Here is a 12,036-nt window from a genome sequence, read left to right as displayed (position 1 = left end):
TTTATGCTGGTTTAAGTGTGTCTTCCAACAAGCTACCTTCAAGTGTTCCCATAAGTGTGTAGGAAATTCCTTCCCCAGCAATTTGTGATCTTGGATTTATGGACCACTGGGGTATTGTTTCATTGGTCTTGCTTATCTAGTTCTTTTATTTCTTTATTGTTGTTGTTGTTATTGTTCAGTTGCTTCAGTCACATACGACTCTTAGTGACCCCATTTGGGCTTTTCTTGGCAAAGATACTGGAGTGGTTTGACATTTCCTTCTCCAAATCATTTTACAGATGAGGAAACTGAGGCAACCAGGGTTAAGTGACTTAAGTGAAAGGATCACACAGCTAGTAAGTATCTGAGGCCAGATTTGAACTCGGGAAGATTAGTCTTTCCTGACTTCAGGCCCCGCACCTGAAGTCCACAGCGCTTCTATCCACAGCACCACCTGGCTGCTCCTTTCTATTTTTTAGTGTATCAAACTGTTTTTATGTTATTTATTTCAGAGTTGTTTTTTTTTTTTATTTCCCTTGAGATTCTTGACCTATTGTTCCTCCAACTAAAGTTTGTCATTGTACTATAAAAGGATTTTCCCTGTGATCGTTTGGTATAGCACTAAATTTGGAAGTTGATCAGGTGGTATCGTTTTTCTTATACTGGGGTGCTCAGTCATGATTAATGAATATTTCTCCAGTTACTCAAATCTTCCTTTATTTCCATAAAGAGTATTTTGTAATTGCCCTGTTTGTGTACCAGCTACTTAGAGCCTCACTTCCATTTAACCAGTTAATATCAATTAGCTTTTACAAAGCTTGTACAAAATATGTTTCAAAAATATAGCATAAACAGAAGTACAAACATCCCCCCAACCCAAGACCCATGGTCACACTCTCCTCTATACTTTCTTACTCCCTGGGGAGAGTGGGTTGAACTTAACCTAGTTTCTGCATGGCATTAGTCATATCCAAATTCAGCATAGCCACTGGAACAGTCCACATCCCCACCTACCCCTAGGGCAAGCCTAACATGGACACCATTTGACCTTCTGAGGCCAGAAGATCATAGATATCATCACTCTTTTTTAGGTAAAACAGCAAAGAATAAACACAGAGGCAAAGAACAGAACCTCATATTCATGGGCCATATATTAGCCTCAGATGGGAGGTTTCGAAGTCTCTCCCCTCACAATACTGTTTTTCATCTCTCAGAGGACTGAAGCTAAGCAGAAAGGGTCAGATCAAAGGGCTTTCCCTTCACCTTTTAAATGCCCTGCCCCCCATTCTAATTCCAAAGCCAATCAAAGATATTCCTCTTCATCATGTAGTTAGCAGACTGGGACCAGTTACAGACCTCTCTGCATGTTCCAGCTTGGGGAGAAAGGTACCTGCTTTACATATCATCATGCCTCCCCAGTAGCTGGTACTCCAGTTTCTTCCACATGAGGATTACATCAGCTGAACACCTTATGCCAACTTATGCCTCACTACAGGTCATTACTGTTATGCCATCCCTGAAGTTGAGGATGTGATCCCATGTCTCTGATATGCAGGCGTGAGAAGAATGGAGGAAGATAGATTAGAATACAGTTCAGCTGAATTAATTACATTTCATGGGATAAGGATAGGGAAATGAACTAGACCTATAATTTCATTGGTGAGAAAGAACTCCCTAGATCCAAGCCATTCCAATAAACATTTATTAAGTGCCTACTGTGTGCCAGGCACAGGAAAAGAAAGACAGCCCCTGCCCTCAAGGAGTTTATAATCTAATGGAGGGAGACAACACAGAAAAGGAGGCAGGATGGAGGGAATACCAGGGAGTATCCTTGTTCCAAGGAGTTGAAACCAGACAGGGCAGCAGATGCCGAGCAAAATGGGCCCAGTCCAGCCCTCTGTAAAGGAAAGCATTGGAAAGAGCTTGGTACTCCACCTTCCAGCTCTCCAATTAAAGGGAAGAATGGCTGAGGCTTGGGTTAGCATCATGGCAACTAGGTGGCACAGTGGGTAGAGCACTGGGCCTGGAGTCAGGAAAACTCATCTTCCTGAGTTCAGATCTGGTCTCAGACACTTGCTAGCTGTGTAACCTTGCATAAGCCACTTAACCCTGTTTGCCTCAGTTGCCCCATCTGTAAAATTAGCTGGGGAAGGAAATGGCAAAACACTCAAGTGGGGTCACAAAGAGTCTGGGTATGACCACTGAACAACAAATGATGAGATTAGAGGTGATGAGCTTAACCTGGAAGGACAATCTTGTTCTGGAGTTGAAACAAGGCATAGGAACAGATACAGAGTGGAGTAAGCACACTCTTTCTACCATATAGGTTGGTGGTACCTTTTCTTTTTTTTTTTTCTTTTTTTTTTTTTTTTTCAGCCAAAGACAAGGTTTATTAGAACATCCATCATACTGGGCAGACTCTTAAGGAGTCTGAACATGGGTAAGCTGTGGCTAGATTATAAGAATCTAAGCCGGTGGTACCTTTTCTTGCAGTTTTCATGAATAAACTACATCACTTTTTTGAGAATGCATGAAAAATTACAAAATGGCTTTCTTCTCTGTGAACCTTAAGATGTTCTTCTAATAAAGAATGCTGACTTCTCACCTCTTGGTGTCACCATACTAAATGAAGGCAGACAGAGCATTAAAGTGATTTCATAGGCTGGCAAATTGTAAGTGCTTATTTGCAAGATTGTTGTCAGCTAGCTAACTCCCAGTTCTCATGATAATGTCTTGAACTCTTTAGCTTTGGGATGTGAAAGGGACTTCTGTTCCCAAGCCCCTCTAAACTGTATAACACTGATGTATTCTTCTCCAAACAATCCCTGAATATCCCCTGAGCATTGAGGGGTCCTCTTGCCAACTCCCCATGTGGGAAGGAGGATAGAGCAGCATGGGGCATGGAGGGGGGGGTGAAGCGGGGGAGATAAATTCAAAGCAAAATGATAACAATGCCCTTGTGGTCTCTAGTGCTGTTGTGGTAGGGTCTGAAATGGAGCCCACGGCCCAGCCCTTTGCTGCTGAGTGTTTAGTTCAGCCCCGACTAGGAAATGTCTGAGACAGAAATATATACAAACAAACCACTGAGTATACTGAGTGCATCAGTGTTTTATCAAAGAAAGGATAAGATTTTCCCGCCCCACTAGCCAAGATGAATTTCCTATTCTGACCTAAGTTTAGAGGGGAGGAAGCATGAAAAATATTTGGAGATTTTGAAACACCAATCCTTGTGCTTATTCCTAGGGAGGGAAAGAAAAATAAGAAAACCCTGGAGCATAAGAAAGAGGGCTCCTATGGGAAAATCTTATATGTCATGGCCGTTTCCTTTCTAGTTCAAGAAATTAACAGTATACTAGAAATAGCACATTACCAAAGAGAGAACTTCTTGTTCTCTAACTGCTGATTGTGCCAGATAATTTTCCAAGTCTCAGGGGATAGACATCTGTCTTCCCTCCCCCCCCCCCCCAGCTTCTGAAGCCAGTACACTGGCCCACTTCCTTTTGAATATTGGACCTGTCCTTGCCAAGATCCCCAGTGAGGCAGAGATCCATAATTCAGAAGGAATGCTGCTGTTCAAGCAGTTTGCTCCTTCACTTGCCTTCCAACTCATGGGACCCATCCCAAGCTCCCAGTTCTGCCCCTTTTCCTCAACTGTGACCTTCACAAAGGTCAAGGGAAAAGACTGAAGGTCAGGATATCAATTCAGAGGTCATTGCAGTATTCCAGGCCGGTTGTGATGACCTGAATTGGGGGAGGGTTGACTGGGAGGATAACATAGTATAGTTCTTCTTGTCTATAAAGAAGTGACTAAGTTATCAAGAGGAGTAGCTAGGTGGCACAGTGGATAGAACTCCAGGCCTGGAGTTAGGAAGATTGTACTTCCTGAGTTCCAAGTCTGACCTCAGGCACTTACTAGCTGTGTGACCCTGGGCAAGTCACTTAACCTTGTTTACCTCAGTTTCCTCATCTGTAAATTCAGCTGGAGAAGGAAATGTCAAACCTGCCAAGAAAACCCCACAGGGGGTCACAAAGAGTCAGACATGACTGAAAATGACTGAACAACAACAAAATTATCAAAGAGAATATATCATTTTTTATCACAGGCAGAGGTCTTTTCTGGGATACAGGCTCCGTTCCCACTATCCCTTGCAGAATGCTCCCTTTTTCTCCTCCGGGAGAAGATGGGCTATATAGTTTCCAGCCCTCTGCCTGGGTGGAGAGGGGATGCTCCTAACAATCTCAGGATCGTCCTTTCCCCGCATGCCTCAGAGGCTCCGGCCTGAAACGGTGGCTGAATTAACCAAGTCAGTTGGGATCTGGCTATGTGACCCATCAGAGGTTCACATTCTGCCCAAACAGTGGGGCCGATTCCCTCAGTCATTGGGAATCCCACTATGTGAACCCTCAGAGTGCAGCTTCCTTTATCTGAGCCCTGGGGCAAGCCTGCTCTCCAAAGGCCTTCCCATGAGGCAGAGCCTCTGCCACCTCCTCCCCCTCTGAAACCAACCCAGCACCGAGGGGACTGGAACTTTTCCAGACCCCCTCTGGATTAAAGTTAATTTGTTCAAAGGAATTCTGTTCTCTGGAGGCTATATCGATTGATTGATTGAAGTATTTAACCGTACTGATGGAAAGGAAGACAAATGAAATAAATTAGCTGATAATTTAAGAATTATAATTTTGGGGGGTTGAATGTGTATAATATTTTGAAACAGCCAATTTACTGATTAGTGCTTAATTTAATGCTTAAATTAATTTGTATTCCCAGAACACCCCAGCAAAGCATGCTGAAGGCAGAAGAAGCCAATGGGGGTGGGAGGGGGGGAGGATGTAAAATTTGTCAAAAGCAGTTAACAAAGTGAGGAGCTTAATTACATGCCAATCAAGTATTTTACTATAGAAATTGACTGATATTGACTACTTTTAACGGATGTATATGGTTTTTTTCTCTCTCTCACAGGTCCTTCCATTGTGACACCCCCTAAGGACATCTGGAATGTCAGCGGAGCCCAAGTATATTTAAGTTGTGAAGTTATAGGAATTCCAACCCCAGTTCTCATCTGGAATAAGGTTGGTGGTAGGGAATTCTGGATAATGTCCTAAATTTATATTTTTTCATTTCATAAAGAGCTGTCATAAGCTAAAATTAAACTTTTGTGTTCCATTTTTTGTTATTTCTCCAAGATGAGTAACTACAGAGATCACCTTTTCCCCCAAAATTTGTAAGACATTTTCATCACCTGGAAAATATTCCTTACCCTTTTCCACCCTTTGTGCTGTTGCATTGATACTGAAGTCTCATGGCACTGAGCTCTGTTGTTCAAGGCAGACTAGCACGTCTGGTACGAAGGTTTGCCGAGCCCTTTTCCGGGCTGTTCATCACCTTTGGTATCCACCTGGTACTGATAGTTCCAAGAAGTTTTAGCATGAACAGTAGGCTCACCCTCGGAAACAAGTTTAGGCAGACAGGTAAACCAGGTTGAAGGTAACCAAAGGGCCACAAAACCACTGGTGAGTTAGGGGAATGTCAACCCCAAGCATGTGAAGACTTCCCCAGATGGAATGGGCAGATAAGAACAATTTGTTCCAACTGCTTTGAAGGTGGCTGAAGCAGGTGCTGTGGAATGCTTAGAGCTTGGTCAGATATCAGAGATGTTAAAGTCATCCACTGCATCACAGACCATTGCCAGTCATCCTGACTTTAGTCTTGCCACTGGACTTCATTGACTCTGGAAGAGAGAGTGAGACTGACCACTTCTGCAGCTCTGACTCACTTAAATCCAATTCACACATGAGTCAAGACATCACCCTGTGATGTCATTGGTCCTCTTCAAAAATGAAAAACAAACAGCAGCATTGCTATTCCATACCCACCAATTATACTGCTAATCTCAGCCAATCTTCTTAAAGACAAGGACCATTGGCCAACAAGACTGGCCAAGAGAACATGCGTAGATCAGCACAAATCCATTGCCACAACTGGAAAAGCAACTCTTCAGAGAGTATCCTACTATTATCCTCTTATTCAGAGAGTAATTCAGTATTGCCTTGATATTCAAAAGACTAAAATAAATAGCACTACCAGGCACCCTCTTTTATATCTTGTTTATCCCAACAATCACCAGGACCAGACTATCTGCAGCGAAGGTACTGTCATACTGTTTTCTTTGTCCAGACCAGCAGGATTTGGAATTTTGGTTTCTTGCTTCTTCCTCTATTTTTAAGTGGCTTTGAAACTACAAAGGGTAAATACATGGGATTAAAAGGATTAGGGGTGCTAAAAAGGTAGCACATAGTTTTCCTCTTCTCAGTCTTGAAGTGAATATTGGTACTGCTTCTTGGATGTTGAGTTGAAGATGAACAGTCACAATCAGAATAATTAATATTAATTCCTTTAAAAAAAGAGTCCATAACAGCTGCACTTCTGCTCTAATTTCTGGCAATTACACAAGAGCCCTGAGTCACATGTTAAGTAAATCACTCCTACAAGAGTTGAGAATTCTTGTACCTCCCACTCCCTGTCTCACCTCCTCCCCTCCTGCCTGAGCCTAACACACATATAGCAGGGAGGGGAAAAGGCTGTTCTGCTGGGATGGTGTGGATACAAACTCAAACGTAGGCAGTTGGTACAGTGGATAGAGTACCCAAGTTGGAATCAGAGGAGATGGATTTGAATTCCTGACTCTGTATCTTCCTATGCTCATTATGTTTAAAATGATGGAGCTGTTTTAGATGACCTCTTAATTCCCTTCCAGTTCTAAATCTATCAATCCTATTCAAAGGTTGTAAAGAGCCGGAAAGGGTCGTAAACATAATTTCATCCAGCTCCCTTATTTTATAGATGAAGAAAGTGAGGCCCAGGCATGTAAAATGACCTGCCCAGACAAACTGGGACTTGAGCCCTGTCCAATCCTCGCTAACATGATAGCTTCCTCTTAGGGCAGTGACTATATGGCATGTGTCCCAGTGGTCTCTGCTAGTCTGGGGTCCAGCAAGGACCAAGGATAGGTACCAGCTTTGAGCTCTAGGAGGCAACTCAGTGTCCATAAGGTAAACCATTAGGGTGCAGGAGAAAAAATTAGCACTCAAAGGAACAGCATACTGATAACCACCCCCAGCCTTCCCTGCTTTCCTTTCCATTTTCTGTGCCCTGTGCAGGCTGCCTAATTTTCGCTAAGCTTAGGCAGGCAGGTAGGAGTACAAGTAGCAACAGTAACTAGTAAGAAGCAAGAGGTAGCAGTAACTGGTATTGTCAGGGAGCCCAGGAATCAAGTACCCAAGCACAAGACTCTTTCAGCTCTGCAAACTGTTCACAAGACACACATGGCCTCCTTGTCACTTCCCCCCCAAAAAAACTCATTGGACACAGACACACACACACACCCCCAACTCACCAGAAACCAAGGCTGTGTCTGCTCATCTTCCTGTCTTCTTGCCCACTGTCCCACAGTGCCTCTGAGAACCAGGAACTTGGTCCCTAGAAACCATGTCCTGCTGCCTCCCAACCAAGATCAACTATATATATAAGGCCCTGACCCCAGTCCAGAGTCCCATTCTCATAGATGTTTGAGATTGCAGCAGCCAGGTAGTGCAATGGATAGAGCTCTGGGTACAGAGTCGGGAAGACCCGAGTTTGAATCCATCCTCAGACACTTACTAGCTGTGTGACCTTGGGCAAGTCACTGAACCCTGTTTGCCTCAGTTTCTTCATTTATAAAATAAGCTAGAGAAAGAAATGGCAAATCACTCCAGTATCTTTGCCAAGAAAACCTCCAGCAGGGTCACAAAGAGTCAGACACTACTGAACAACAGCAAAATGAGGGAATTGGACTATAAGGCCTTTAAGATCCCCAAGAAAGGGGTAGCTAGGTGGTGTAATGGATAGAGTGCCAGGCTTGGAGTCAGGAAGACTCATCTTCCTGAGTGCAAGTCTGGCCTCAGACACTTACTTGCTGGGTGACCCAGGGCGAGTCACTCAGCCCTCATTTGTAAAATGAACTAGAGAAGGAAATGGCAAATCACACCAGTATCTTTGCAAAGAATATCCTAAATGAGGTCACAAAGGGTCTGACATGGCTGAAAACAACTGAACAACAATATTTATATTAAGCATTTACTGGTGATATGAATTTGCTGAGTGTTTTTTTAAGAATTTATTATTTCTATTGATGTGAACGCCTCTGTACTATCTTTTCATGAAACCCACAAACCATAGGTTTCCAAGAACATGCTTTGAGATGAGGACTCAAATTGAAGTAATCTTATACTCAACCCTGGTATGTCAGAAGGGATGCTGGTAGTAAAGAAATGTCTAGAATTCTAAAACATCAGATATTAACTCTAGTCAACTTTCCATTTTGCATCAACAATTATTCTGGGATTTTGGAGTTTTCAAATTCCCTACAGGCATAAGATTCCATTTCACCATTATTACTACCATACACTTTTAAAAAATACTCACCCTGAAACCAGTGAACCATAGAATTTATTAATCCCTAGGCAGCCTACTGCATCTAGGACAACAGTGCCCCAGAGCCACTTTCCCCCCCTCTTTTTCAAGATAATGCCAGGCAACGTCATTTAGTGAGAGTGTTAACTTGCCGAAGGACAGCCTCGGAAGATTGCAAGCTACCTGGTCTTCCTTATACGGCATCACTTCACCAGAAGGTTACTAATGAGTTTGCTTTTGATGAGAAGTGACTGTTGGACAACCCTGGCTTATCTATCTCCTCCTTTTCCCTCTTTTTTTTTTTTTTTAAGATTAATCCTTGTTTCAGGCAATGGGTCATTTCCAGCCTGAAAGTACTATATAATATGCTCACTTTGCACAATTGCCCTGGAAGGTACTATTTGACGGCTTCAGCTTTTTCCACTTGCCTCTTAAAAGGTCTGAGATGTACAGATGTCTGCTAGTCAGCTCTGGCTTCTAGTTACTTAAATCTATAGACATTAATCTTCTGTTCAAAACAAAACAAAACAAAAAACCTAGGAAAATGGTCTCTAACATTGCTTCTTTTTCTGCCCTTCCCCTCTTGAACCATAGGTCATACCAGGTTATATAGATGGAAAATGATGGCAAGATACAAAAGCTTCATGTGACTTACCTGCAGTTATACCAGAATGCACTTTACTGGTCTCTAGGCACAGGAAAAGTTAGGGGCCTTTGACTTCAATGTTATTTTCCATTGATGAAGCTGTGCTTTTAATTACCTGAATTTGGACAGTAGGGGGACACACCCATGCATGTGGTCCTAAAGACCAAGTCAGAATGACGGACAGAGCAGGCTGCTTTAGTTCTCAGTCCTTGGGATGGCAGGTTGGCTGAACCTATTCGCCCTTATTGATAGAACACAAGTAAAAGATATGAGGATATGAGTAAATGGGGTAGGGTGGGGGGGAGCCTGCAGCCAATAGAAATATATTATGATGATCCTCATTCTCCCTAACTTTCTACCTTTAAAGGAAAAAATAAATTTGGGTGGAGAAAAGGAATGAGAAGACACCTACATGAAATTTTTTGCTCAACAGTAACCAAAAAGGGTACTGGGAAGGTTGAGTTATGATCCAACCAGAAAATCCAATGCATGATCTGTGAAATTCTAGGAATGTGGATACTTCAAAGTGAAAAGTTCATTTATTGCAGAGATCTGAGATCCTTTTTCCTCTTCCCAGGTAAAAAGAGGTCATTATGGAGTTCAAAGAACAGAACTCCTACCTGGAGACCGTGACAACCTAGCCATCCAAACTCGAGGTGGCCCTGAAAAGCACGAAGTAACAGGTTGGGTTCTGGTGAGTACTCAATACAGATGAAAATTTAATTCCTTAAGATGAAGAGAAAACAGAAGGGAGCAGCTGTGTAACACAGTGGAAAGAGCTCTGGGAAAACCTGAGTTCAAATCCAGCCTCAGACGTTTACTAGATGGGCAACCCTGGGAAAATCATTTAATCGCTCTGTGCCTTATTTTCCTCACCTGTAAAATGGGGATAATAATAGCACCTACCTCCCAGGGTTGTTGTGAGGATCAAATAATAATTTTAAAGTTTCGCACAATACTTGGCCTATAGTAACAGCTGTTCTAAAGAACAAAATCCTGTCCCATCCATATTCCTTGAGAGCCAGAATGGCAGTGGACAAGGCATTGGACTTGGAGTTGTGAAGACAAGGGTTCAAATCTTTCCTCACTGTGTGGCACTGGTAAATTCACTTAACTGTTCTGTGTCTGTTTCCTCATCCTTCAAAATAACGAAGCTGGATTTCTTAGGACCTGGAGTCAGAAAGACTTGAGTTGAAATCCAGTCTCAAAAACATACTGTGTGACCCTGAGCAAGTCACTTGACCTACAACTGTCTCAATTTCCTCATCTGTAAAATGGGAATAACAATAACAATAATAATAATAGCACCCATTTCCAAAGGTTGTTGTAAAGATAAAATGAGTTAATATTTGTAAAGTGCTTTGCCAATTTCAAAGCACTGTGTAAATATCAGCTATTATTATTAGACTCATTGGCCTTGAGAATCAGCAAACTTGCATTCAAATTCTGCCTCTCACACTAAGCATGTCACCATGGGCAAGTAACTTAATCTCTTAGTCTCAGGCAGTTCTTAAAGACTATAAACCATAGGCAAGATTTCAGCTGTGTGGGTGGAGTTCCCACAGCAATAAAATCACTTAAGGTCCTTAACATACTAATGTATCTTTTTTCTTCTCTTTATCCTTTACTGTAACTTGGTGTTGATTGTAACCATTATTTTAAGAAATCAGTAATTTGAAATACACATAACTAATTCAGAAACTCCCACAGTAGTAGTCACTTCCTCTTAAGATACAATTTTATTTTTTATGATGATCCATGTTTGCTATGTCTGATGTTTTCCCTATCATGAAACCATTCATGATCTTTATGTCTTCTGTGGTGAGCTTTTAGTGTCTTTCATTTCTTAATCCTGAACTATTTTTCATCAACCTATCTTGTGCCTACATTTGTAATGAATATAGCAAGTATTATTCAACACATTGATTTGTTTGGAGAATTCAAATTTGCCATTAAATTTCTCTAACTCATCTTTTACAACATATGACAGTTGTCTTCATGGTAGCCTTTTTGGTTCTCTTCATTATGTGTACTTCAGCACGAGATGGCTATGTGTCCCATGAAATAGAGAGTTTCTTATTGTCTTTGGGTGCACAATGATACCAACTTCACTGGCTCTCAAGGAGAACCTGAGTTATCTTTCCATGTAGCTGAAACTGTTTTGTATCTTCTAGTTTCATTTCATTGTGAGAACAATACCTATAATGGTTCATTCCCTCTAGAAATATGTTGAATCTCTAGTCATTAGAAAAGGCATTCACATTTGGAGTACCAGTAGTTAAATTCATGTTTGTAGATGGTTTAAAAATTGATTCTTTAAAACAAAAACCTGATTCTTGGCATTCTGTATTTCTTTTTCCACCACTACAAAAGTAGGCTACATCAAGATGAAGGGCTGTCTTTTTTCATTGGGTTGCCGTGGCCAAAGAATTCATCACCTAATAGCCAGGATACTGGTGATAAATCTCTCCCTACTTAGCTGGGCCACACCTCAACACGTAGGCATGGTATGTCACCAGAACTGGATTCAGAGCCTCTCCAGCATGTCAGAACCTGGCAGAAACCTCATAAACCCAGACATACTTTCACAACACAATGAAGCATCAGGATAAGATGTTTGTGGAGGAGTACCAGATTACTCAACACTAAACATCATGTATTTTTAGAATACCCTCTATAACACTCTAACTGATCACTGTCCAGCCTTGGTTTGAATACCTCCCAAAAGCCTCTTCCATTTTCAGATGGCGCAAATTGTTAAACAAGTCTTTGTTATATGGAGCCAGTTTTGCTTCTGTGTAATTTTTACTCTTTGGTTCCTGTTCTGCCCTTTAGACTTCATTCCCTGAAATTATATTGCAAGAATGTCAATATTTACACACACACATAAAAAAATTTCCATCAGGATGGAAACTGATCCAGATCATAGTACCTTCTTGTCTATGCCTTCTCATGCTGAGTA

General features: G+C 41.8%; 1 protein-coding gene across 1 annotated transcript in view; it reads left to right on the top strand.

The window, feature by feature from the left end:
- Positions 1 to 12,036, top strand: part of IGFBP7 (insulin like growth factor binding protein 7) — an 80,179-nt gene that overhangs the window by 65,788 nt on the left and 2,355 nt on the right. Inside the window, exons 2-3 of the mRNA XM_027836094.1 lie at positions 4,940 to 5,049; positions 9,652 to 9,768. Of these exons, the coding sequence (XP_027691895.1) occupies positions 4,940 to 5,049; positions 9,652 to 9,768 (227 nt within the window). The remainder of the gene's footprint in view (positions 1 to 4,939; positions 5,050 to 9,651; positions 9,769 to 12,036) is intronic.

Source organism: Vombatus ursinus, unplaced genomic scaffold, assembly GCF_900497805.2.
Source record: "Vombatus ursinus unplaced genomic scaffold, bare-nosed wombat genome assembly UNPS02014818.1, whole genome shotgun sequence".
In the NCBI taxonomy this organism is placed as follows: Eukaryota; Metazoa; Chordata; class Mammalia; order Diprotodontia; family Vombatidae; genus Vombatus; species Vombatus ursinus.
Note: the sequence above shows the minus strand (reverse complement) of the source record. Positions and strands in the feature narration are given on the sequence as shown.